At 39.8% G+C, this 26,979-nt stretch overlaps 1 protein-coding gene across 1 annotated transcript; it reads right to left on the bottom strand.

The window, feature by feature from the left end:
- Positions 1-7,709: 7,709 nt before the first annotated feature.
- LOC131737207 (uncharacterized) lies at positions 7,710-10,578 on the bottom strand. Its single transcript, XM_059024770.1, has 6 exons — positions 10,477-10,578; positions 10,156-10,320; positions 9,805-9,930; positions 9,305-9,467; positions 8,720-8,799; positions 7,710-8,176 (listed from the first exon to the last, which is right to left on the bottom strand). The coding sequence occupies exons 1-6, from the start codon at positions 10,546-10,548 to the stop codon at positions 7,871-7,873; spliced, it is 912 nt and encodes a 303-aa protein (XP_058880753.1). The 5' UTR covers positions 10,549-10,578; the 3' UTR covers positions 7,710-7,870.
- Between the last annotated feature and the right edge of the window lie 16,401 nt (positions 10,579-26,979).

Raw genomic sequence — 26,979 nt, 5'->3', positions numbered from 1 at the left:
TTTAAGTCTATGACATTATTATTTATTGATTTTCACGGGGCGTGAGCTGGGTTGAAGAGTAAGGCAGAAGAAGCAGCAAGGAGCTGTTAGTAGGACAGAAGGTGGTCACTGACTGAGGGCGACGATGCCGACACATCCCAGGGGTAGAGGACCCAGCAACCGAAATGAGATAGACAAGATGATCGCTGACTGAGGGCGACGATGCCGACACATCTCAGGGGCGAAGGACCCAGCAATCGAGGACAGGATAGAAAAGAGGTCGCTGACTGAGGGCGACGATGCCGACACATCCCAGGGGCAGAGGACCCAGCAACCGAAAACACTAATGAGGGTTATGACTCGAAAAGCCGCCCCTCGAGAGGAGATTGGAGAGGTACCCAGCATCTGAGACTTCTGTAAGAGGCGCTCGTAAAACCCCTGATAGGCCGAGACGTCACGCTGCCTGGGACCTGAAATAAGGACAAAGCATTGAGGTTAGTATAGGACTCAGCACGAGTGACCACGTCCTGAAAGAGAGGCAGAATAGAACAGAGCCTCGAGTAAGGCAAGATGAGCGCAGGAGCTGCGACAGGACAGAGTTTGGCCGGGGGTCCGCTCTGACTCACATGGTGAGAACCCCCCTGAAGGTAAGGGAGGCGGATGCCTAGCCCTGAGGTCGGGGAAGTGAGACTCACTTGCCCCCAAAGGATGGACCCCCGGCACCTCACGAAAACTCCCACACCGTGCGACAAACAAGAGACAGTACATGCCTACGCATAACATAAACAAAAGACCAGAAGGACCAACAGGACAAACAGAGGGAGATTAGTAATTTGTTAGTAGGATGCGACTATGTGTATACCTGCCGCTCAGTGGAGAGGAAAAAACCCCTTGAGGCCGATTAGGGGAAAACCTCTGGTGGCTCCGGCAGACAGGTAGCCCCCACTCCGGGCATGCTAGCGATTTTAAAATGGGCTGCAACTTTATGAGAGGAGAATGAATGAATGAATGAAAGAATCCACTGCAGAAGAGGGCCAACTCCCCACACTCATGATCTGACTGTGATTGATGTTGGCCCTTGCAGTAGAGGGGGCTGTGCCTACAGAATGATTTGGGGGGTGGGGTAGGGGAGGCGTGCTCTGGAGGCGAGGTAGGTTGAGATCCAGTGACGAGTGATCCGAGGAGTGGGGTAGAGTAGAGGAGGGAGGCTTGCTCTGGAGGGTGGAGAGATGGGTTGAGAACCAGTGATGAGAGATGATAGGAGCGAGAGGAATCAATTAACTGAGGGTCCTTAGGGGGGCAGAGGAAGGAGGCTTGTTCTGGAGGGTGGAGAGGTGGGTTGAGAACCAGCGATGAGAGATGATAGGAGTGAGAGGAATCGATGAACCGAGGGTCTAGGGGGCGGGGGGGGGGGGGGGGTTAAGGTTTCTTGCTGGGGAGATACCTTGATGTTGAAAAGAAGGGAAGATAGTGGATTCTACTTGACAGCTGAATGAACTAACCATGCTGAAATTGATCCATCTTGGAGGTACGGCCAAATGATGAAGTAAATTAGAAGCAGAAGAAACTTCGAGTTCTGAGGAGACTGAAGAAGGCTGAGATGCAGAGAAATACCTTGACATTGAAAAGAATGGGCAGATAGGGGACTCTGCTTGACCGCTGAATGAAGTGACCACGCTGAAATGGATCCGTCGTGGAGGTACACAACTGAATGATGGAGTAAAATTAGAAGTAGAAGAAACTGTGGATTCTGAGCTCCTGAGAAGACAGAAGAGGGCTCAGATGCAGATGATCTCCATAGGTAGATCCTTGTATGGGGTGAAGTGGCGTTTCCGAAGAGTAGAATGAGCAAACAGAGAATGTTCATTGATGTAGACAGGCGGGAAGGGGAGGCAGAAGGGAAGGCTCTTAAGAATCTCACGGAGGGTCAGGCGAACTGCTGGTATGGAGAAAATGGGGGGGGGGGGAAAGAGAGAGAGAATCCCTACCATGGATGATGAAAGCCAGGATCTGGTTTGTTTGAAGGAATAGGATGAATCTGATTCTGGGCACAGAAGGCTGAACACACTGATCAAGCTGTCGAATATGAAGCTCTCGAAGAAGGGCGAGGGATGCAGACATGAAACGCGGAGCAGATTGAAGCAGGTTACTGAGAGTAGGATTCAGTCAAATAGCAGCTGATGAAGCTGGGGAGTCTGGAGGGGGGGGGGCAGCAGATGGGACCAGCTGACGGAACTTGGATACCGAAAGTAGAGGCCGAAGGGGAGCTGGAATTGAGGGTTGAGGTAGCGGCTGGAACTGAACGAACATTGTAAATTGACTGCTGGGGAAGCTCAGCACCCTTTGTGCTCCATTTTCTGGAAACAAGGGAAGAGAGGAGATGTCGACCATCCTATGTGTTAGTTAATACAGGATCGATCAGCGGTCTGCTACTATCCTGTCCGCTTGAAATGGAAAAGGTGAACTCACATTCAGAGATTGGGTTTCACAACTCCAGTCATTCTCCTAGTAGTGGAACTCCTTAACTCATAATCAAGACAGATTTCCAGTCTCATACCACGTCTCTCACCATGCATTAATGCTGTAATATTTGAGAGGATGTGAGGACATCCGAATAGATTGCTGAGAAGGTCAAGCACCTCGTATTTTGATTAGATGGGGATTAGCATTAGCCTTGATTGTGGAATGCTGCCGTGATCTGCATATTGGAGGAAAACGGAAGCGTTGGAAGCTCTGGAGTAGTGCAGGTACAGATTTAAACTGTAAACTAAAGCAACTTTGCATGCTATAATAGTGAGTAGATCTGAAGAGGGAGCAGAGATCTGCTGCAGTGAGGAGCAATTAACAGAGGGGACGGGATCTGCTGAATGGTGCAGAGATCTAAAGAAGTAACGATGAAGCGCGGTCAATGAAGAGCAGTGGTCTGCTGCAGAAAGAGAGATCTGCTGAAGCAGTGATCTGTTATTGTGAATGGTGGACTACCATTGGAAGAGTGTGGTGGTCTGCTGCAGAGCGCAGAGATCCGCTGAAGCAGTGATCTGTAATGGTGAACGGTGGACTGCCATCGGTAGTGTGGTGGTCTGCTGTAGAGCAGAGATCTGCTGAATGTGGTGGATATTGGTCTTTGAGTGAAAAGTGATTTAGATAAAGCCAGAGATGAAGAATGCATAGCTGAGGCCGCTGTAGAACCTTAGAGGATAAAGAATGCGTTGCTCTGAGGCTATTGCAAAATCTATTGATTTGGTCGGAAGCAGTCTGAGTGTATTGTCTAATCGCAGGGTAGGAGGACACTTGACTGAAATGATGATAGTTGTAGGACATGGTTTCCATTTCTGACTGGCAGCTCACGTTGCTGAAATGAAAACTTGAAGGTTGAATAAAGTGCCTTGGTGAAATTTGTCGGTTTGAAGGAGAGAAGCCAGATGAGGAAGCACGACAACACACTCGTTTTTTTATGCAGTACTCCTGACGAACTTCACCCATTGCCCGCATCGTACCGGCTCTTAAGGTAGCTTGTGTTGGAGCAGCAGGACAAGCTCGCCATCCCGCCCGCTGCTTTCCTGCATTATTGCTCACGAAAACACAACGCACCCAGGGGAGAGATACCATGGTAAATAGGTAACCTATTTACCATGGTATCCCTCCCCTGCGGCGGCTGCTCTTGATCTCCGGCTGCTCTTGATCTCCGTGAACGTACCCGCTGTCTCCAAACCTTGCAGAGCAGCACATTGAAGCGCTTGAAAACACAGCACAACATTCCCTAATAACACTTGCAATGCATTATGACTTCAAATGTATGGCTTTAGGTCTATGACATTATTATTTATTGATTTTATTTTGTTTTATTTCTTTGATCACCAACTGCCACGACAACACACTCGTTTTTTTATGCAGTACTCCTGACGAACTTCACCCATTGCCCGCATCGTACCGGCTCTTAAGGTAGCTTGTGTTGGAGCAGCAGGACAAGCTCGCCATCCCGCCCGCTGCTTTCCTGCATTATTGTGTCACGGGACACTTTTGGGGTTAAAATTCAAACAGTAGCCAACTACGCCACCTAGTGACTAAATATATGGGGCACTAGGACCCTAGCAACACTAAAACACAGGTTCGTAATTATGACCAGTTGGAACTCAGAACAGATCGACCATGACAAGAAAGGCAGACAGTTGTACCATTTCGCAATAAACAATGTTTATTATCCTTATAAAAATCATTAAAATATGATAATACAATTTCTATAGTACCAAGGGTTACCAAAAATAAAAATAAAAAAAACACAAGGCACACACCAATTTACTAGTGCACAAAGTATCAAAAGAAAATAATAAAAGCACCCACTACTTTGCTAGGGTGCAAAAGTATACAAAAAGAAATGAATTTCAGGCCAAAGTCACAATAGACACCACTGGATCCTCATCAACCGCTCCAGGAAAAGGTGCAGCTAGTGACCCCCCCACACTGGTTCCAAGCTCCTCCCTGGATATGGCAGGCACCCCCCCTGGAGACAGAAAAAAAGCAACAGCACTGAGTGACTCACAATTATGCAGTATACAGAACACCCCAACAGAGATTAAAATATATTTCTTTATAGCTAACTATACCAATCCATATATTTAAGAGCACAACCTATAGCCACAGGTAATTTAAAATGCAACACCCCAAAATGCCACTCTATCATAGATATTTATATCAATAGAACAGGTGCAAGAACCATAAATTACAAGTTACAGGCAAATACCAAATATTGGGTTTATCTCCTTTTAAAAACACAGGTATCACTCTAGCAGAGAAAATATAAAGGTGCACTAGGGTCCCTAAACAGCAAGCGGGTCATAAACCCTATTAGGCAATGTACTAATCATTAAAAGTGGTCTGGCTACTTCCCTTTTAAACTGCACTCTTTTAGTCCTGAATCCACTCTCCAGTACAGCCTGCTTGTTCTACTAATACATTTAGTCTTGAGGATTCCTCTTGGATCCCGGTCTCTGTTCTCCACGTCTCTGCTCTCTCAGGAACTCCTGTGGCTCTTGCAGCTCTTCTGCCGTCTCTCTGGTTCTCTGGCTATCGTCTGTGGCACACTCCCTGTCTCTCGCAGTCCTGCACGTTGTCTCCATCTCCGCTCTTTTATATCCATCAAACTCCTCCCTTAACTATCCAGAGCGAATCAATTGGCAAGACCCATTAACAGTATTTGTACAAACTACATTTCCCAGCATCATTGAGGAAATTGCTTAAAACCTCCCACTGGAAGAGACATCACTCGCTCTCAGCTCCTTCCCAGCCTAACGCCGTCCCACACCAAAACACAAGGTAAGACCAAATTTAATAATAAAAAAACGTGTACATACTGTCATAATAATAAAAATATAATACATACAATTCACTCCAAGTAAAGCAAAATCGAACTTAAAATACCAAACCAATATACCATTTATAAAACGTGCTCAAAACAACTCTCAAATAACTCGTGCAGTCTTACTGTGTGTACCTCTGGCAGCTGCAAAAACGATTAACAAACGTTCAATCATATCGTAAAAATCTTCCAAAACATTTATATATTATAAACGTGGTTGTTATTTGCAATCAAATGGTTCCTAAACTTTCATTTCCTTTAATATACAACTACTACAGTAATCTTATAAAGGTGCTTTAAGATACCTAGAATAAAAGTGCAAACAAACAAAAAAATAAGTTATAAACATTAAGTCACCCTGTGACAATTGCTCACCAAAACACAACGCACCCAGGGGAGAGATACCATGGTAAATGCTCTTGATCTCCGGCTGCTATTGATCTCCGTGAACGCACGCGCTGTCTCCAAACCTTGCAGAGCAGCACATTGAAGCGCTTGAAAACACAGCACAACATTCCTTAATAACACTTGCAATGCATTATGACTTCAAAGGTATGACTTTAAGTCTATGACATTATTATTTATTGATTTTATTTTGTTTTATTTCTTTGATCACCAACTGCCACGACAACACACTCGTTTTTTTATGCAGTACTCCTGACGAACTTCACCCATTGCCTGCATCGTACCGGCTCTTAAGGTAGCTTGTGTTGGAGCAGCAGGACAAGCTCGCCATACCGCCCGCTGCTTTCCTGCATTATTGCTCACGAAAACACAACGCACCCAGGGGAGAGATACCATGGTAAATAGGTAACCTATTTACCATGGTATCCCTCCCCTGCGGCGGCTGCTCTTGATCTCCGGCTGCTCTTGATCTCCGTGAACGCACCCGCTGTCTCCAAACCCTGCAGACCAGCACATTGAAGCGCTTGAAAACACAGCACAACATTCCCTAATAACGCTTGCAATGCATTATGACTTCAAAGGTATGGCTTTAAGTCTATGACATTATTATTTATTGATTTTATTTTGTTTTATTTCTTTGATCACCAACTGCCACGACAACACACTCGTTTTTTTATGCAGTACTCCTGACGAACTTCACCCATTGCCCGCATCGTACCGGCTCTTAAGGTAGCTTGTGTTGGAGCAGCAGGACAAGCTCGCCATCCCGCCCGCTGCTTTCCTGCATTACTGCTCACCAAAACACAACGCACCCAGGGGAGAGATACCATGGTAAATAGGTAACCTATTTACCATCGTATCCCTCCCCTGCGGCGGCTGCTCTTGATCTCCGACTGCTCTTGATCTCCGTGAACGCACCCGCTGTCACATTGAAGCGCTTGAAAACACAGCACAACATTCCCTAATAACACTTGCAATGCATTATGACTTCAAAGGTATGACTTTAAGTCTATGACATTATTATTTATTGATTTTATTTTGTTTTATTTCTTTGAACACCAACTGCCACGACAACACACTCGTTTTTTTTATGCAGTACACTCTTAGAAAAAAGGGTACAATATAGAACCCTAAAAGGTTCTATCTGCTGGTATAGATTTGGAACCATTTTGAAGTGCTATATGGAACCTTTTAAAATGGTTCTTTGGAAGAACCCTGCATTAGAGGTTTAATAAAGAACCACCATGGTTCTTATATTAATGGTATAATACAGAACCATATTGGTTCCTCTGAAGAACCTTCTATTGAGGTTTAATATAGAACCATAAGAGTTACACTATTGAACCTTACAATTAACATTCTATGGAGGGTTGTTTGGTTCATCTGAGAAAAAACAAATGTATACCTTTAAGAGCTCTTCACATCCTTTAGAATCCCCCAACCTCAGAAGTGTAAGTGCTTTGATAAATCACTCAATTCAGGATGCCAACAATTTATTTATTAAACATTTATATAACAATTTATTGTTTTTACAGGTTAAACCATTAGAGTAGTTTCAGTTTCAGGTTTAGTTATATACAGTTTTACACAGTTTTATTCAACCTGTGTGTTTTTAATAATTAAACCATATTATTTACACAGTGAAAAAAAGGGTCTCGCAGCAAACTGGAAAATAAATCTATGCATCCCACAGATTTTCCTGAAACTTACACAAAATGCATTTTCAAGAACATGTAATAGACCTTGAAAAAGCTGAGATAAAATGTATATTGAAACTGATGAACGTGGGTTTCTTTTTTCTTATTCATTTTTTGGTGGCACAAATTGGAAGAGCTACAGTACAGTATTTAGATCAGAGCTTATTATGAGTTTATGATATCTATAAATTAAGACTGAATGTTTATTAGTTTTTTGAGATCAAAACTTCTATTAAAAACAATTTACATTTGTTAATAAACAATTAATTTTCTAATCAGCCATTTACATTTAAAATAAATACTTTTTTTGATATGTACAATTACATTTTTATATCAAACATTCTGTTTTTGTAATCAAATTAAATAGTTGACACAATAAATTCATTTAATTTCAGATTAAATGTTAAAATGGCATTCCATCAGATCAATATAATTATTCCCCAAGTAAAAGTGCAGTTATTTGACTGTACATCTTTAACACTGGCAAAGGTACTTTGTCAGAGGTACTCAGCTTCATGAAGTACCTTTCCATGAAAGTCAGAAAATTTTTTAGAGCTTTAGGATACTCAATGCCCAAGGAAAAATAAAGAGAAAAAATACATTCAACAGCAAGGGTGATATCCATTCCTGGATAATCACTGAGTATCTCAATTCCATCAACACAAACAGAGATGTCATCTGCTGCCAATGGGCTTGTTGTTCCCTTGAAAACGATAGTTGGCGTAGGTGATGGTGGTACCTGTATAGATTTTAAAATAATAATAAAACTTTATTCAACAATAAATTATGTGAAATTGTACTTCAGCAGCATCTCGCCATACCTACAAGCAGTGGCGGCTCGTGTGGTGGGGCTGCGGCTACTTTAAAGGAATTTCGTAATATTCCTCCCTTTAAAAACATTTTAACTGTCGGATCTCACTTAAAACAGCGAGGAACGTCTTAAACTCCTGTTAATTGCCTACAAGTCTCCCTCATAATTCATTAAGTACACATTTATGGCAAGCCAAATTAAGAGATAACTTTAAATATTTAACAGATATCTTTAAATATTTCAAAATATCCTTAAATCAGTTGAATATATCTTAAAATATTTTGAAATAATTAGAGATATCTTAACATATTTTAAGATATCTCAAAATGGTTTACAGATATCCGGAATTAATTTGGAGATATCTCAAACTCATTTTGAGATATCTCTAAATGATAATTTGACTTTGTATTTAACATTGAAAACATCAATTCAGTTAAGCTACATTTAAAAAGTAGAGCTCAATTAACTTACTTGGTCAACAACAAACAACAGATTTTCCCTCTCTCGAAACAAAGCTGGCAACAGCAACAATGCAGCATTCATTCTCAGTCCTAAAAAAACAAATAGGGTATCAGATCATATACAAAGTACAAAGCAAACGGAAGAATGTTGAGCAACCCTGGTCTGAGAGGTACAGGATCTTTGGCTTTGCATTCCACCAGTGCTCTCAGTTACATTCATGAATTCATTATTTGCTAAACTGCACAGATAAAGAATAGTTTAAATGATTTAAAGGTACCTAAAAAAACACACACAAGACTGTAGCTCTCCAGGACCAGGACTGACCACCACTGATACAAACGTTATTGTGGAGTGGAGCAAAAAAATGTTAAGAACAGTATCAACAAAGTTTCTAAAAATCTGTTCATGCAGGTTTTTTGCATTGGTTTTTATGCCCCTGTGAGAGTTAAATACCAGCTATCTTCCCCATGAAATATTATGCTCTAAGTGTATGAAATGAAGTTGCATCATTTTCTGTTTAATAGTTATTTATAGATCCTATTCTGAGATAGGTCAAAACAATTTGATGTACAATAAATATTTCTTATACATTACCATTTTCCTGTGTCTTATCTGAAGCATCTTCAATGTAGGACATCACAGTAGTTAGAAGATGCCCACTAGAAAGTCTGAAAATAGGATCTACCATTCTGGATAGGCCACTCATTAGGTTCCGTTCCAAGTTTACTCCAAAACGTAGTTCTACTTCGTGCAACAGCTAAAATACAGATGCTAAAGTTATTATTATATTTATTTATTTATCATATGCCTTTATCCAAGGCGATATACACAGCTGTAAAAAAGAGTTGAATACTTACAAATGTAGTAGTTAAAAAAATCAATAAATAAAACAAAATCAAACTAAACTGAATGCGAGCAGAAAGAAGTTGCATGGGAAAAACCAGGAGCAGTGGAGTTTTGTAAAAGCTGGAGCAGGTGGATTGCTGATGCAGAAAGGTCACCTAGGAGGACTAATTAAAGTGATTATACATGCTTATAACTAAAAATATTAATTTCTGATCAATCACCATAGTAGAATAAAAACTAGTACCTACCAGTTTAGGATGCTTTAGGAATGGAAACAGACCAAGGACTTCTTCAGTGGACTTCTTCTCCATCATTCTTTCCCGAGTGTGTACAGTACTATGCTCGTCTTCTCCTGGGAACTCCTCACTTTGCATCTGCAATATGTATCATAACGTTAAGTAATTCAATACTTATGATCAGGCATTTACTGCATGTATTCTCTGTGCTTTTCTTTACTCTGGAAAAATGCTAAAGATCAAGTACTCTCCATGAAAGCCAATTAGCTAATAAACTACACAATCGCATGTATGTACATATAGAAAGTATGTAATTCTATTTCAATCTATTTCTGTTAATGCAGATCCAAGAGTTAGGCTTACAGATTCTCTTCTCTTTTCCATGAGCGGTTCCTGTTGCTCTGGTGCACGCTTCCTTCCTCGACCCACAGCACCAAACTTTTTTTTCATGTCTTCTACAGTCTCCACTGAAATAAGTGTCTTTCTCTCTTTTTTGAATTTATTTCTCAGTATTTCAAGTAGAGTAGCCTGAAACAATGATAGAAAGTTAAACCTATGTCCATTATCTGGCTATAAAAAATACATATCAACTAGTAAAAATATATTTAACGCTGCATAATTTTGACAAATTAATGTTTATTCGACTATTTCTTTTATGAATATAACTACCAAATGTATACTCACATATCCAGTTTGGCTGTCATCCCTTAGAAATCTGTACTTACAGCACAAAGTACTTAGCACAGTACTGTACATTATGTGGTCTGGATACCTAAATATACAGATTAGAAAATAATATAGGCATATGAATTGTAAGTGAATTGTAAGAAAAATATATATTTGAGAAATAATGTCATGAAGTACAGTTGCATTTTACAATTGCTTTAATTTACAAAAAAACATGCTGAAAAGCATTATCAAAATTAATTTAATAAAACTTTTTCTCTTGAATAAAATATTGCTGTTATGATAGATTAAAAAAAAATAGTAATCCTTTTAAAAATGAATATGCTATTTTATGTTATGTAATTATTCTAAAATTGGTTGCCTATGTATCTAAAACAAACAACGAAATCTCAGTTCTTACAGCGTATATTTGCTGAGGTCATCAAACAGAGTCTATTAGAGCTGCACGAAGGGCAGATTTGTCTTTTGATTTGAAACCAATGTCCTTTCTATCAAGGGCCATCTGTACAACTGGAGGAAATATAGGCAATGTATAACATGCGGTCCAAACATGAACACTTGTTGAGGTTTGTGGCACTTCTCTGCATTCTACTGGTAGCACCTTCTCTGAAACAATATGCTCATTTGCTTTTGTTCTATGAAAATACAAAAAACAACAAAAAAAAACAATATTTCATAATTTTAATCACCTGAAAATATCTAAAGACTTGATATTTAAACAGAGCCTTATAATATAACAGCCATATTAATTTTCTACACAGAAGTTTAAAACCATACATTCCCAGTCCTCATTTTCAGGAATTAAACTAGTGAAAATACCTCTCTCTCTCTCTCTCTCTCTCTCTCTCTCTCTCTCTCTCTCTCTCTCTCTGTCTGTCTCTGTCTCTGTCTCTGTCTCTGTCTCTGTCTCTGTCTCTGTCTCTGTCTCTCTGTCTCTCTGTGTTTCCATAAAAAAAATGTACTCCCATAATATACATCTTTCTTACAATACAACATTACAATACAAAAAGCGTACTGGTAGTAGTAATTTATACTTTTCAAAGTGATTCCTGTATAGTATGTGGTATTTAAATGTAAATACTAAAACACAACAATAGACTAACATAATGTATAATATATTTGTCATTACATACCTTTTAAGGTTCTCGAGAGCCTTTAAAAATTTGACTTGGTCCTTCATAGTTCGGAAGATTTTTCCATCATATGTTCTGTCAAAAATGGGTAAATCCTCATGGACTACATCGACAATGAAGTAATCCTTGACTTCGTATTTCACGTGATCCACAGTTAGTTTCTTTACTTTCAGTATGGTTTCATCAGCTTCAAGTTCACTGGCTTGAATATTGCATTTTTCAAGAATAATGTCTTTCAAAGATGTAGATGATAGCTGAACAACACAAGACCATTCTTGCTCATATGACTGATGCAAAGCATCTGCACAACAAAAATCCCAACACTGTCTTTGTTGATGTCTTTTTGCTAAAGTAAAGCAGATGTTCCGGAAGTTGCACACATTTCTTGCAAGCCGCTTAAAGTACTGGTGCTTTCCTTCAAAACGTAAGCACCAAAGTGATCGAAGTGGTCCAAATTCAGCTAGCAATCTGGGGTAGTGTACCAAGTAATGCAATTTTGGTATAAAATTACCAGGATACAGTCTATTAAATTCACTGGGAAATTCTCCAATTAAAATCTGCAAATGTGAAAGTGACGACTTTTTCACAACAGGAGACATTACAAAGTCTACTATTTCACGAAACAGAAGGTAGTGCTGCCAGTGTTCATCTTCTGTTGGGACAAAATGGCCAATTAGAAATGGAAGAAATTTAAACATGCACCATTTTTGAATGGCAGTGCCAGGAAAAGTACCAGCATTTAAATGCTTTAATGACAATTTAACTGGCTTTCCTTTCTTGTCATTTTGTCCAAAGGAAAATAAATCAAGTTCAGTTTTAATGTTTTGAACAGAAACAATTTGTCTTGAATGCAACGTGAGCAAAAGTTGTCGTAAAAGTAATGGAATAACTCCTTCAAGGATATCATGCATAACATCTGGAGGGAAAGAAGTTGTAGTGTCAAAATACGGTAGCTGTTCAAACGTACATTCAGCAACAACTCCATACGCTATACTGGCAACTTCTGCATTAACCTCCCGTGAATGCAAATGTGATCTGTGAGCATCAGATGCTCGAATTATCAAATCATCCTCAGAGTACTTGTCTGAAATCTCTTCATGCAATATCATGCAAAATCTGCATATACGCCCACAGTTAAATGAACGTTTAAATCCTGCCAAAGCATGAGATGAAAGGTTGTCCCCTGATATTGTTACTACAGCTCCACAAAAATGTCTAGTTTCACCATTTACTGTTACTTGAATACCATCTGTGAACAACACTTTTAGGTCATTTATTAAAGGTTGTAGTATGTCACTATAACTGTATTTTGTCTGCAAAAGTTTGTATTTTACTAGAACACACAAATAAATGTGACTTAGTTGTGATCTGTATTTCACAGATGCATTTCCTAAAGTAAAATAGAAAGCACAAACTTTATGAATTGTTTTTTTGGAGCCCAAGGGGTTAACAACCTCAAATTCATCTGTATATAGGTGAATCCTAAGAAAGTGAGAATTTCGGGGAAATTGTTTCTGAAAAATGTCACTGTCACAGAAGTCACATAAGTAATCGCCAGGTTTTGATTCAGTTTCTCTGTTTACACATTCCCAGATGTCTTCCTGTTTAAGAAGGTCCAAGATCGGTACATAATAAAAGGAAAATGTGATACAGGTTCAACAAGTCCTAGAGTTTCTTTGCAAAACTCAACCAATTTATAGTCTGTGGCAACAAAGTCTACTGCTTTGTTCAGGACATTTTCTTCAGCTAATAGTTTGCTAAGCTGTTCATAACCTGGCGTGGAGCAACCTCCACACCTCACCCTCTCTTAACTGGAGTCCCCCAAGGGTCAGTCTTTTGTCCTCTCCTGTTCTCTCTCTACACCCGCTCCCTGGGCCCCCTCATCGCATCCTATGGTTTCTCATACCATTTCTATGCTGATGATGCTCAGATTTTCCTCTCCTTCCCCACCTCTGACTCCACCATCTCCTCCCGTATCTCTACCTGTCTGTCTGCTATTTCCTCCTGGATGCACTCGCATCACCTCAAACTCAACCTCTCTAAATCTGACCTCCTTTTCTTTCCCTCCTCCTCCCCCTCCTCTGATCTCTCTATCTCTGTTCCTCTGGAATCTACCACACTCTCTCCCTCTTCCTCAGCTAAGAACCTTGGAGTCACCCTGGACCCCTGCCTCTCTTATTCCCAGCACATCTCCACTCTGGCACGCACTTGCCGATTCTTCCTGAGCAACATCCGAAGAATCCGACCCTTCCTCACAAACTATGCTACCCAGCTCCTGGTCCAGGCCCTAGTACTCTCCCGCCTAGACTACTGCAACTCCCTCCTGGCTGGCCTCCCTGCATCCGCCACCCGTCCGCTCCAGCTCATCCAGAACTCTGCTGCCCGCCTGGAGTTCTCTCTGCCTCGCTTCGCCCACGCTACTCCACTACTCCGCTCGCTCCACTGGCTCCCGATCACCGCTCGCATCCAGTTCAAGACTCTTGTACTAGCCTACAGATGCCTTGATCAGACTGCACCCAGCTACCTCCAGACCCTCATCTCTCCCTACACCCCCACTCGACCTCTCCGCTCCGCCTGCACTAGAAGACTGGCTCTACCTCCGCTACGCTCCCCTGCCTCCCGAGCCCGCTCCTTCTCCACCCTTGCTCCGCAGTGGTGGAACGACCTTCCTACAGATGTCAGGACTGCCCAGTCCCTGACCACATTCCGGCGCCTCCTTAAGACTCACCTCTTCAAACAGCACCTGTAGAACTCCTCTGTTGTATCCTGGGACACTATCACCCTTCATTTAAATATGCTTTATTTTGCTCTTATCTGCCCCCTATTTTACTGCATTTAATCCTGTACCTCAGAATATTGTAATCTGCCAAGTGTTTAATCTGTAGTATTTTGTACTTAATCATATCCTGATGTAACTATCACTATTTAATCATATCCTGATGTAACTTTCACTATTATCTGCTGTATTATTGAATTGTGGTTTGTCACACTTGAAAAAATTATTGTATTTCTTGTTCTTATTGTATGACTTGTATTGTAACACTTGAATGTATTTGTATTTGCTTGCGATTGTAAATCGCCCTGGATAAGGGCGTCTGCTAAGAAATAAATAATAATAATAATAATAATTCTCTTCAACATTGAAGCCTGCTTCATTTAAACACTGTCTAATTAGTTGTGAATAATTTTCATGAAAATAATCTAGAATGAATTGTAAATTATGAACCAAGCTGTCCTGGACTACTTTAGGTAGTAAATGCTTTTCTTGGATTTTTAAAATAAATGTGGCAATATTTTTTGTTAGCTCAAACTGGAAGTCATGCACAGACACCTGACTGAAATTTTCACTACAGACAGAAAGCAAAGCAGTGTCAGAGTCTCTATTACTTTCTGGATCTGCATAATCATTGTTACAATCCAAGGATGTTGACTGCTGTCCTCTGATGTAATTTGTGTGATGTTTATAATAATGCTTTCTCAAAGAATTGACGGTTCCAAACTGTTTTCTGCAGTTTTCCACACTACATCTGATAGTGAAATGAGGAATGTGTTGGTGAGCAAGCTCTAAATGAGACAAATATTTTTTAACTGTGTACTTTATGACACTACAATAAGTACATTTGTAGACTGGCATATCAATTTTGCACCTGTAAATGTTGCCGTGAAGTTGCCCAGACCTAAGCCAGAAATCCACTCCACTACATTTTCAACAGTCCATTCCTCCACAGCTGACTTTTCCATATTGTGCTACCAGGCATTCACCTTTGAATCTGAAAAAAATGACAAGACCGTTTACATGAGTATTATGTTGGAAAGATACATCTTATAAGTTTTCAATTAAAAGTTTTTTCAAATTTGGAAATACAGTTTTATTGTAAGCTTACATTCTGTGTTATTATTAACTATGATCATTATGCAGTTTAATGGCTTTTTTGAGACCGATATAACCGATTTTCTATATGAGTTTTCAACTCTTAAGTCTAATAATAATACTGTAATTATTACTGCTGCTCTTCAGTTTGAGATTATATATATATATATATATATATATATATATATATATATATATATATATATATATATATATAAACTGCTCATTGCTAATTGGTGTTGAACAAGGCTAGCCTACATACGACTCCTCCCCTTCAGTCGCTTCAAAATGTAAAACCCGGACTTAAAATATGTGAATTTTTTTTTTTTTTCTCAAAAAACATTAAAATGACAAATATGAAATAAATAATAAAAATAGGTTTAGAATATACCCGCATCCACCACAGCGAGCCGTTAGCCTTTTTGAAAGTGAACGTTCTCCAGCTCTGAAACTGGAGCGGCCAGTGTGCTCGAGCACTCCGAAATTCAACGGTTTAGGAACGGTTAGACTGCGCTCTGGCACAGATTGAGTTTACGAACGCATATATATATATATATATATATATATATATATATATATATATATATATATATATATATATATATATATATATATATATACATATAATATTTTTTAAAGAAACGGGCTAGTCCTAACTAATGAATGTCTTATATATATATATACATTACATCACTACCACAAATTAAGCCACACTCTACAGTACAGTATTTTAACGTTATTATTTTACAATATTACAAAGTAAATACAAGTAATGGGAAGCTATCGAAGATTGCTTCAGATTGTATGGGTGACAAATTAAACAGTGTAGCTTTAAAAGTACATCATTAAAAAGTATATTTTCCCCCTAAAAAACACAGTAATTTGTGTGTGCCTCACTGACTTTGTAACAGAGGTTGAATCTTTAATCGTAGTCTACTTACAGTGAAGCCATTAAAGTTACTAAATGTATCTCAAATGTAATAGTTACATAATCTAGAATTCAGCGTTTATCAATAAAACATACGAACAATAGTAATAATAACAATTAAGACACGATTATATTTGATCGGCTTTCGGAGCTGCGTCTTGAAAAAAAAAAAGAAACTTCCAGAAGTATTTTTTTTTCTTCAATTCTGACTATTTGATTATCGTTTTCAGTCATTGGTAAAATTACCTCAAAATATAAAATTGACCCACATAATTAATAAAAGCAAAACCTTTTTTGTTTACTCATGAATGTTTTACAGTTATCTTTTTTAAAAGTTTTCATCGATTAACCATTTCAAAAATCAAGTATAATATAAATTAACATTATTAGGATTATTAATAGACCTTACCCACCTCAACACTTGTCGCTGTGAGGAAAGGCATTCTGTGCTGTGAAGAAAATACCCGCCTCGAGCGGTGTGGGTTCCTTGGCAGCGATTGGTTGAGGAGGCACTCTCTGTTGCTGGGGCAGCTCCAAAGGGAAAGCTCACTGTTCGTGGACCTCTGTGGACTTTTTCTGCTTTAGTGACGTATCTATAGCTTGAAAGTCTCAAACAGATTCTCCTCAGCGATGTATGACAAATATTATGTAGTGTGATGCATGTAAATGTTACATATTAATTTGTTATATGTATATTTAATTAGCTAAAGATAATGTCGTTATCCAAGCCGTTACACGACTGCAATCAATAAAACGAATGTTATATTATTCAGTATGATTAAAGGGGCTTAAGAACCGTTAAACCTTAAAGAAAGAATAAGTGTGAATGAGTACAATGACACACTAACATATTGTTTTAAATTTTTTCTAAGAGTGTATACAATATTTTTCTCTATGCATTCTTTTCTGTTGAGCACTCCTGACACCGTTGAAACGGTGAGTCTCAGGTCGCCTGCGGATACATAAGTCCAATCATTGCGTCTGAACCTGGTGTGTAATCCCAAGGCAACTGCTCACTTTTAACACGATTTAAGACGTTAATTCACGTTTTAAGTAATACAGTGTCCCCTTCAAACATGTTAAAGGAGAGATTCGGAAATAACATTCAAACCTATGCGCGAGTAAATACCATCCTAACTCCTAACATCCAAAAAAAAAGAAAAAAGAAAAAAAATAACAATAATATATATATATATATATAATTGCATGCCCCGGTAGCTCCGATATGGAGTCTTGCATGCCCCGCTAGCTACGATATGGAGTCTTTCCATCCACCTCCGGTTGCTTCATTCCGGAGGTGCATGCAATATATATATATATATATATATATATACAGTGCCTTGCGAAAGTATTCGGCCCCCTTGAACTTTGCGACCTTTTGCCACATTTCAGGCTTCAAACATAAAGATATGAAACTGTAATTTTTTGTGAAGAATCAACAAGTGGGACACAATCATGAAGTGGAACGAAATTTATTGGATATTTCAAACTTTTTTAACAAATAGAAAACTGAAAAATTGGGCGTGCAAAATTATTCAGCCCCCTTAAGTTAATACTTTGTAGCGCCACCTTTTGCTGCGATTACAGCTGTAAGTCGCTTGGGGTATGTCTCTATCAGTTTTGCACATCGAGAGACTGAAATTTTTGCCCATTCCTCCTTGCAAAACAGCTCGAGCTCAGTGAGGTTGGATGGAGAGCATTTGTGAACAGCAGTTTTCAGTTCTTTCCACAGATTCTCGATTGGATTCAGGTCTGGACTTTGACTTGGCCATTCTAACACCTGGATATGTTTATTTGTGAACCATTCCATTGTAGATTTTGCTTTATGTTTTGGATCATTGTCTTGTTGGAAGACAAATCTCCGTCCCAGTCTCAGGTCTTTTGCAGACTCCATCAGGTTTTCTTCCAGAATGGTCCTGTATTTGGCTCCATCCATCTTCCCATCAATTTTAACCATCTTCCCTGTCCCTGCTGAAGAAAAGCAGGCCCAAACCATGATGCTGCCACCACCATGTTTGACAGTGGGGATGGTGTGTTCAGGGTGATGAGTTGTGTTGCTTTTACGCCAAACATAACGTTTTGCATTGTTGCCAAAAAGTTCGATTTTGGTTTCATCTGACCAGAGCACCTTCTTCCACATGTTTGGTGTGTCTCCCAGGTGGCTTTTGGCAAACTGTAAACGACACTTTTTATGGATATCTTTAAGAAATGGCTTTCTTCTTGCCACTCTTCCATAAAGGCCAGATTTGTGCAGTATACGACTGATTGTTGTCCTATGGACAGAGACTCCCACCTCAGCTGTAGATCTCTGCAGTTCATCCAGAGTGATCATGGGCCTCTTGGCTGCATCTCTGATCAGTCTTCTCCTTGTATGAGCTGAAAGTTTAGAGGGACGGCCAGGTCTTGGTAGATTTGCAGTGGTCTGATACTCCTTCCATTTCAATATTATCGCTTGCACAGTGCTCCTTGGGATGTTTAAAGCTTGGGAAATCCTTTTGTATCCAAATCCGGCTTTAAACTTCTCCACAACAGTATCTCGGACCTGCCTGGTGTGTACCTTGTTCTTCATGATGCTCTCTGCGCTTTAAACGGACCTCTGAGACTATCACAGTGCAGGTGCATTTATACGGAGACTTGATTACACACAGGTGGATTCTATTTATCATCATTAGTCATTTAGGTCAACATTGGATCATTCAGAGATCCTCACTGAACTTCTGGAGAGAGTTTGCTGCACTGAAAGTAAAGGGGCTGAATAATTTTGCACGCCCAATTTTTCAGTTTTTTATTTGTTAAAAAAGTTTGAAATATCCAATAAATTTCGTTCCACTTCATGATTGTGTCCCACTTGTTGTTGATTCTTCACAAAAAATGACAGTTTCATATCTTTATGTTTGAAGCCTGAAATGTGGCAAAAGGTCGCAAAGTTCAAGGCGGCCGAATACTTTCGCAAGGCACTGTATATATATATATATATATATATATATATATATATATATATATATATATATATATATATATATATATATATGTATATATATATAATTTGCATGCCCCGGTAGCTAAAAGCTTAGTTACGGCTCTGGGCAAAACCAACGCCCTTGGCCAGTATACAATATTTTTCTCTATGCATTCTTTTCTGTTGAGCACTCCTGACACCGTTGAAACGGTGAGTCTCAGGTCGCCTGCGGATACATAAAACCAATCATTGCGTCTGAACCTGGTGTGTAATCCCAAGGTAACTGCTCACTTTTAACACGATTTAAGACGTTAATTCACGTTTTAAGTAATATAGTGTCCCCTTCAAACGTGTTAAAGGAGAGATTCGGAAATAACATTCAAACCTATGCGCGAGTAAATACCATCCTAACTCCTAACTTCCAAAAAAAAAAGAAAAAAGAAAAAAAATAACAATAATATATATATATATATATATATATATATATATAATATATAATTGCATGCCCCGGTTTCTACGATATGGAGTCTTGCATGCCCCGCTAGCTACGATATGGAGTCTTTCCATCCACCTCCGGTTGCTTCATTCCGGAGGTGCATGCAATTTATATATATATATATATATATATATATATATATATATATATATATATATATATATATATATATATATATATAAGACGTGAGCTGTTTTGTATTACTGTACATGAAGGGTGTGTGTTCTTGTTAGGAGTATGTATCGTAATTGCACAAGTGGAACTGTACTGTGTCTTGTAATTAGTGAAACTAAAACATTATTCCCAACACTCAGATACGTCTAACCACGGTCAGTTTACCAAATAAGTCTAGGAAATGCCAATTGTTTTCACAATATTTCAGTTTTAGATCCCAAATTCATTTTCTGAAGGAGTCTAATAATAGCTGGGATGAACGCCTACTCCAGTAAAGTATTAGGGCAAGGGCGTTTATGCTGAAGTATCCAATGCGTACAGTTCACATTGTCAGGCAGCTTTAAACCCTTTTTTTGATAACAGGACAGTAGCCTGCTACACATTAATACGCTTTGTTCCTTGTCATTGGGCTTTGGTGTTTTTTCCTTATGGAGGCCACCTTCAGTCTTAACTACATCAGAACACTCCAATTGTCTATTGCTGATTCAAGATTTGGTTTATTTATTTAATAAAATGAACTGTGCTACTGCAGCATTTTACTCCAGTATTTTGCTGTAAACACTATACTTTAAAGTGGTAATTTTTATTATACAACAGTAAACTATAGTGGCCATACTTAGTACTGTAGTCTACTATAACATCCTTGAATAATGTATACTTCAGTGGTTATAGAAATTTTCAGAATTTACTATAGCATACTTTCAAGGAGGTGTAATTGCCAGTAGTATTTACTACAGTGCCTGTATGTTATACAGTATTAAAAAAAAAGCATTTACAGCAAATGTGCTCATTAACAATAGAATCCTGTATTAAAATATGTGTTTTAAAAAAGTTGCAATAATTTAAAGTTGTGTGAAGTTTAGATTTTATTTTTCATAGAACATAATCCTGAATAAGGGACACTGCAATCACCACAGAGAGCATAGGGAAACTAGTACCTCTTCTGCAGACCTTCATAGCTGATAGCTTCTTTTTTTTTGTACTAATTGTTACTCACATGGGACTGTAAGGATGTAACATTTTATTTACAAATTCATCCCTCGCTGAAGCTGGTGTTTGTGAAAGTTTAACTAACTGACAAGGGGCAGGGAAAAGCTAATAAAGGGAATGAAAATTGATTATACCATACTACACCTCTTTTTAATAGCCAAAGACAAACCAGTTAACATCTTTTCTTTGAAATCTGGTGAGGACACATGGTGAGGACTGTTAAGATGGAGCAGGACTGTCAAGTCGGAAAACCCATGCCTGCAGCTGATCCCAATCTGACAAGCCCAGACAATCATCATGACCTCACTGCCAGTGCAAGAGAGGAAGTGGAAAGCACCAAGGACAACGAGGGTGATTCCACACACATGGACCAGAGCAATGCCCAAGAGAAGCCAGTCATGAAAACTAAGATGGAACCCTCCTCCACAAAACTGTGTGGGTACCTGAACAAACTGGGGGGGCCCTTGATGGCCTGGAAAGCCTGCTGGTTTGTTTTCGAAGAGAAGAAGTGCCAGCTGTACTACTACAGAACGTCACAGGATGTCAATCCCTTGGGAAGCATTGACCTGGCTAACGCTACCTTTGTCTATCCAGCTCAAGCTCAGGAAGGGACCTTTCAAATTCAAATCCCAGGACGGGTTGTTGTGCTGAAGGTATGTCTTTTTAAAATTAAAGCAATAGGAAATCCCCTAATCTGAGAAGGTACGTGAAGCAGTAACAAGCCAGCCAATAAAACTTAATCATATACATCTTGCACTTCCATTCATTGAGTAGAACACACAAGTGCAGTTCTGAGTTGAAACAAACACAAGTTACAGCAAACATGTATTTTCATTAACAAAAAAAAACACTGTTTGTGCCTATACTGATGTCTTAATTAATTTCTTCAGCATTATTGCTCAGAGATTGTCAGCTTACCTATTAAAGAACTGCTTCATTGACACTTCAATACAAAAAGCGGGCATTCCAGGTTTCCCAGGTTGCTTAGAACACATCAATGTGATCTGGCAACAAATTCAATCAGCTAAAAAGGAGAGGAAGGAGCTCCATGTGACATTCCTGGATTTGGCTAATGCATATGGTTCAGTGCCACATGAACTACTTTGGGCAGCATTTGATTTTTTCAGTGTACCGATGACAATAACAAATTTAGTGAAAGCGTATTTTGGAGATTTGCAATTCAGTTTTTCAACTTCAGAATTCAGCACTACATGGCAATGCCTAGAGGTTGGAATAATGGCAGGATGCACCATTTCTCCACTGGCTTTTACCATGGCAATGGAAGTAATCATTAGGGCATCAAAATGGGTAGTAGGAGGAGAGCGCTTGGCTTCTGGAATGCGACTACCACCAATTCGAGCATACATGGATGACATGACAACCATGACTACAACAGTAGCCTGCACTAATCGATTATTGGGCAAATTAACCAATAACATTGAATGGGCACGAATGCAATTCAAGCCCACTAAATCAAGGAGCATCTCTATAATTAAAGGCAAAGTAGTAGATAAAACATTCTTCATTAATGGTGAGGCAATACCAACAGTGTCTGAGAAGCCAGTGAAGAGTCTTGGGAGATGGTACGACGGGGATCTAAAGGACACAGTTCGTGTGGGAGAAGTTAGACAACAAGCAGTGGAAGGGTTGAAGAGCATAGACAGCTGCGCTCTACCAGGTAAACTAAAACTCTGGTGCTTTCAGTTTGGTCTACTGCCGAGGTTGCTGTGGCCACTGACTGTGTACGAGGTTTCTTTGACAACAGTAGAGAAGCTGGAAGCTTTAATCAGTTCATACATCAGGAAATGGTTGGGAGTTCCACGCTGCCTCAGCAGAGTGGGACTTTATGGTAAAGGAATACTGCAGCTACCAGTCTCTGCTCTAACCGAGGAGTTTAAGTGCGCCAAGGTCAGACTGGAAATGACATTAGTAGAGTCACGCGATAAATGCGTAAGGGAGGCAGCACCTGTGTTGAAAACTGGAAGAAAGTGGGCGGCAAAGAAAGCTGTGGAAGATGCAAAGGCTGCCCTTCGAATTGGTGATATCATGGGGCAAGTTCAGCATGGAAGAGGGGGTCTTGGTTTCAGTTCAACTCCTCCTACATGGCACAAGGCGGCCCCAGCTCAAAGAAGGAAGCTGGTAGTCAACGAGGTGCAAAAGCAGGAGGAGAGGATGAGGTGTATAAAGGCCATTTCCCAGGCCAAACAGGGAGAATGGATGAGATGGGAGAGTGTGGAACAACGCAAGATTGGCTGGCAAGACCTATGGTCAATGGAACAGAGCAGGATCAGTTTCCTCATCAGGTCAACATATGATGTTCTCCCATCACCACAGAACCTAAACCTCTGGGTAGGAGAGGATCCCTCATGTCCTTTGTGTTCATCACCTGCAACATTAAGGCACATTTTGACAGGATGTAAGGTGGCTCTTAGCCAAGGACGGTTTACTTGGCGCCATGACCAGGTGCTGCGATGTTTGGCCTTAGCATTGGAAGACAAGCGTAACATGACCAATAAGTTGCCACCTGTTCCATCAAAACATTACACACAAAAGACAACATTCCTCCGACCAGGAGAGCAACCACCAAGAAAAGGTGTTAAAACCAATCCTCGCCCAGGACAACTGGAAGCTGCTAGAGACTGGAATATGCTGGCAGATGTTGGTCAACGGCTTATTTTTCCACCTGAGATTGCCACCACTAACCTTCGACCAGATATTGTCTTGTGGTCTGGATCAGCACGCCTTGTTCACCTGGTAGAGTTAACAGTGCCATGGGAGGATGCTGTAGATGAGGCGTATGAGAGGAAGAAACTGCGGTATGCTCAACTAGCCACTGAAGCGGAACAGCGAGGATGGAGAGTTCGGGTTTACCCAGTGGAAGTGGGTTGTCGAGGATTTGTGGCACACTCTACAACCCGGTTTCTCAGAGACGTCGGATTCAGTGGCCAAGAGTTGCGTCGCACAGTGAAGAACTTATCTGAAGCAGCAGAGAGGAGCAGCAACTGGCTGTGGTTGAGACGGAAAGATTCTGGCTGGGGACAGGTAAGTAAGCTGGGCTGAGTTGAGTGGGGGACGGAGGGGGGTGATGCTGGGACGCCAGAATCACCGTCGAGCCCTCTTGAGGTGTCGTGGGCTAGTCGACGAAACACTGAGGATGGAAGGTGCCCACTTGAAAACCCCAGAGATGTACCCTACTTAGCTCAATCCAGACGGTTGTCATGCTGATGCGCTGGGGAGGCCGCACTTTGGTTGATCCCCGGAGCCAGCATCGCAGCCGTTGTGTGTGCTGATGCGCCAGGGAGGCAAAATAAGCTGATCCCTGGAGCCAGCATTACACTTCAGCCATTAACACCAGACAGAAGGATATCTACATCATCATATGGAAGGAAACGTAAATGGATGGAGACGCATATGGATCACATTAGTTTACTGTAAAGCTACGTCTTAGTTGGTGCTTATCTTGGCGAGAGCCGAGTTCAAATCAGCATGAAGTTTTAACATCTACTCTCGTGTAATGGAAATCTTAATCATTTTGTTAGATACAACTGCTTTGGTAGAGGATACACTAATCAATTTGGACTTCCACTTACTGTCATTTTTTTTCAAATAACCTTAAAAAACGATGTATCATTTTAAGAAAGTGCCCTTGTGCAATACCAAGGGTTCCCTTATAAATTTAACCACAGTAAATTTAATGCAGGAATTTAGCATTTTTCCCATGGTTCTACAATGCATTTACTGTAGTTTACCATGGTATATTAATGTTCTTTACCATACCTCTGTGTTCCAGGGATGGAAATAAGACTTCCATTGCATAGCAGTTTGATCCATTCCTGGTTTTACTTTGAGTTTAATATGACACATCGGAACTTGTTACTAATACACTGTGGCTAATCAGGCTAATTTTAACTGCAATGCAATAGGGGTTTGAATGTCTGTCATTTGGTGCAGGGTGTAAAATTAGCTTTTGAGCACTGGGAACCTGAAAGTTTTATATATATATATATATATATATATATATATATATATATATATATATATATATATATATATATATATATATATATATATGACATGCTCAAATTTGTTGGTACCCTTACAGCTCTTTGAAATAATGCTTCATTCCTCCTGAAAAGTGATGAAATTAAAAGCTATTTTATCATGTATACTTGCATGCCTTTGGTATGTCATAGAATAAAGCAAAGAAGCTGTGAAAAGAGACGAATTATTGCTTATTCTACAAAGATATTCTATAATGGCCTGGACACATTTGTTGGTACCCCTTAGAAAAGATAATAAATAGTTGGATTATAGTGATATTTCAAACTAATTAGTTTCTTTAATTAGTATCACACATGTCTCCAATCTTGTAATCAGTCATTCAGCCTATTTAAATGGAGAAAAGTAGTCACTGTGCTGTTTGGTATCATTGTGTGCACCACACTGAACATGGACCAGAGAAAGCAAAGGAGAGAGTTGTCTGAGGAGATCAGAAAGAAAATAATAGACAAGCATGGTAAAGGTAAAGGCTACAACACCATCTCCAAGCAGCTTGATGTTCCTGTGACAACAGTTGCAAATATTATTAAGAAGTTTAAGGTCCATGGAACTGTAGCCAACCTCCCTGGGCGCGGCCGCAAGAGGAAAATCGACCCCAGATTGAACAGAAGGATAGTGCGAATTGTAGAAAAAGAACCAAGGATAACTGCCAAAGAGATACAAGCTGAACTCCAAGGTGAAGGTACGTCAGTTTCTGATCGCACCATCCGTCGCTTTTTGAGCGAAAGTGGGCTCCATGGAAGAAGACCCAGGAGGACTCCACTTTTGAAAGAAAAACATAAAAAAGCCAGACTGGAATTTGCTGAAATGCATGTTGACAAGCCACAATCCTTCTGGGAGAATGTCCTTTGGACAGATGAGTCAAAACTGGAGCTTTTTGGCAAGTCACATCAGCTCTATGTTCACAGACGAAAAAATGAAGCTTTCAAAGAAAAGAACACTGTACCTACAGTGAAACATGGAGGAGGCTCGGTTATGTTTTGGGGCTGCTTTGCTGCGCCTGGCACAGGGTGCCTTGAATCTGTGCAGGGCACAATGAAATCTCAAGACTATCAAGGCATTCTGGAGCGAAACGTACTGCCCAGTGTCAGAAAGCTCTGTCTCAGTCGCAGATCATGGGTCCTCCAACAGGATAATGACCCAAAACACACAGCTAAAAGCACCCAAGAATGGATAAGAACAAAACATTGGACTATTCTGAAGTGGTCTTCTATAAGTCCTGATCTGAATCCTATCGAACATCTATGGAAAGAGCTGAAACTTGCAGTCTGGAGAAGGCACCCATCAAACCTGAGACAGCTGGAGCAGTTTGCTCAGGAAGAGTGGGCCAAACTACCTGTTAACAGGTGCAGAAGTCTCATTGAGAGCTACAGAAAACGTTTGATTGCAGTGATTGCCTCTAAAGGTTGTGCAACAAAATATTAGGTTAGCGGTCCATGCCATTTTCATTTGTTTTATTATTTACAATATTATGTTGAATAAAAAATCAAAAGCAAAGTCTGATTTCTATTAATATGGAATAAACAATGATGGATGCCAATTACTTTTGTCAGTTTCAAGTTATTTCAGAGAAAATTGTGCATTCTTCGTTTTTTGTGGAGGGGTACCAACAAATTTGAGCACGTCTGTGTGTGTATATATATATATATATATATATATATATATATATATATATAGTAATGACTTGGTAAGAATGGAAGTGTGAAACAGGCGTTCTTCAAAAGCAGCAATCACTTTTATTTTGCATTAAAGAACAGGCTACATACTTCTTAGCAAGACAGGTTACTTCTCCAACTCTCCACTCCTGTCTAGCATGCAAGCTGCCTCTTACAGCCCACAACCCGTACAACATTGCAGGTTAACCACGACCAATCAGTGGCCACTATCAGC

This window comes from Acipenser ruthenus, chromosome 5 (assembly GCF_902713425.1).
Source record: "Acipenser ruthenus chromosome 5, fAciRut3.2 maternal haplotype, whole genome shotgun sequence".
Taxonomy (NCBI): domain Eukaryota; kingdom Metazoa; phylum Chordata; class Actinopteri; order Acipenseriformes; family Acipenseridae; genus Acipenser; species Acipenser ruthenus.
Note: the sequence above shows the minus strand (reverse complement) of the source record. Positions and strands in the feature narration are given on the sequence as shown.

Coding starts and splice junctions, on each gene's coding strand:
- LOC131737207 (XM_059024770.1), bottom strand. CDS start 10,548: ATGTACAGTACTGTGCTAAGTACTTTGTGCTGTAAGTACAGATTTCTA. Junction 10,321..10,476: donor ATGACAGCCAAACTGGATAT/GTGAGTATACAT, acceptor TCATTGTTTCAG/GCTACTCTACTTGAAATACT. Junction 8,177..8,719: donor TGTTGTTTGTTGTTGACCAA/GTAAGTTAATTG, acceptor AAATCTATACAG/GTACCACCATCACCTACGCC.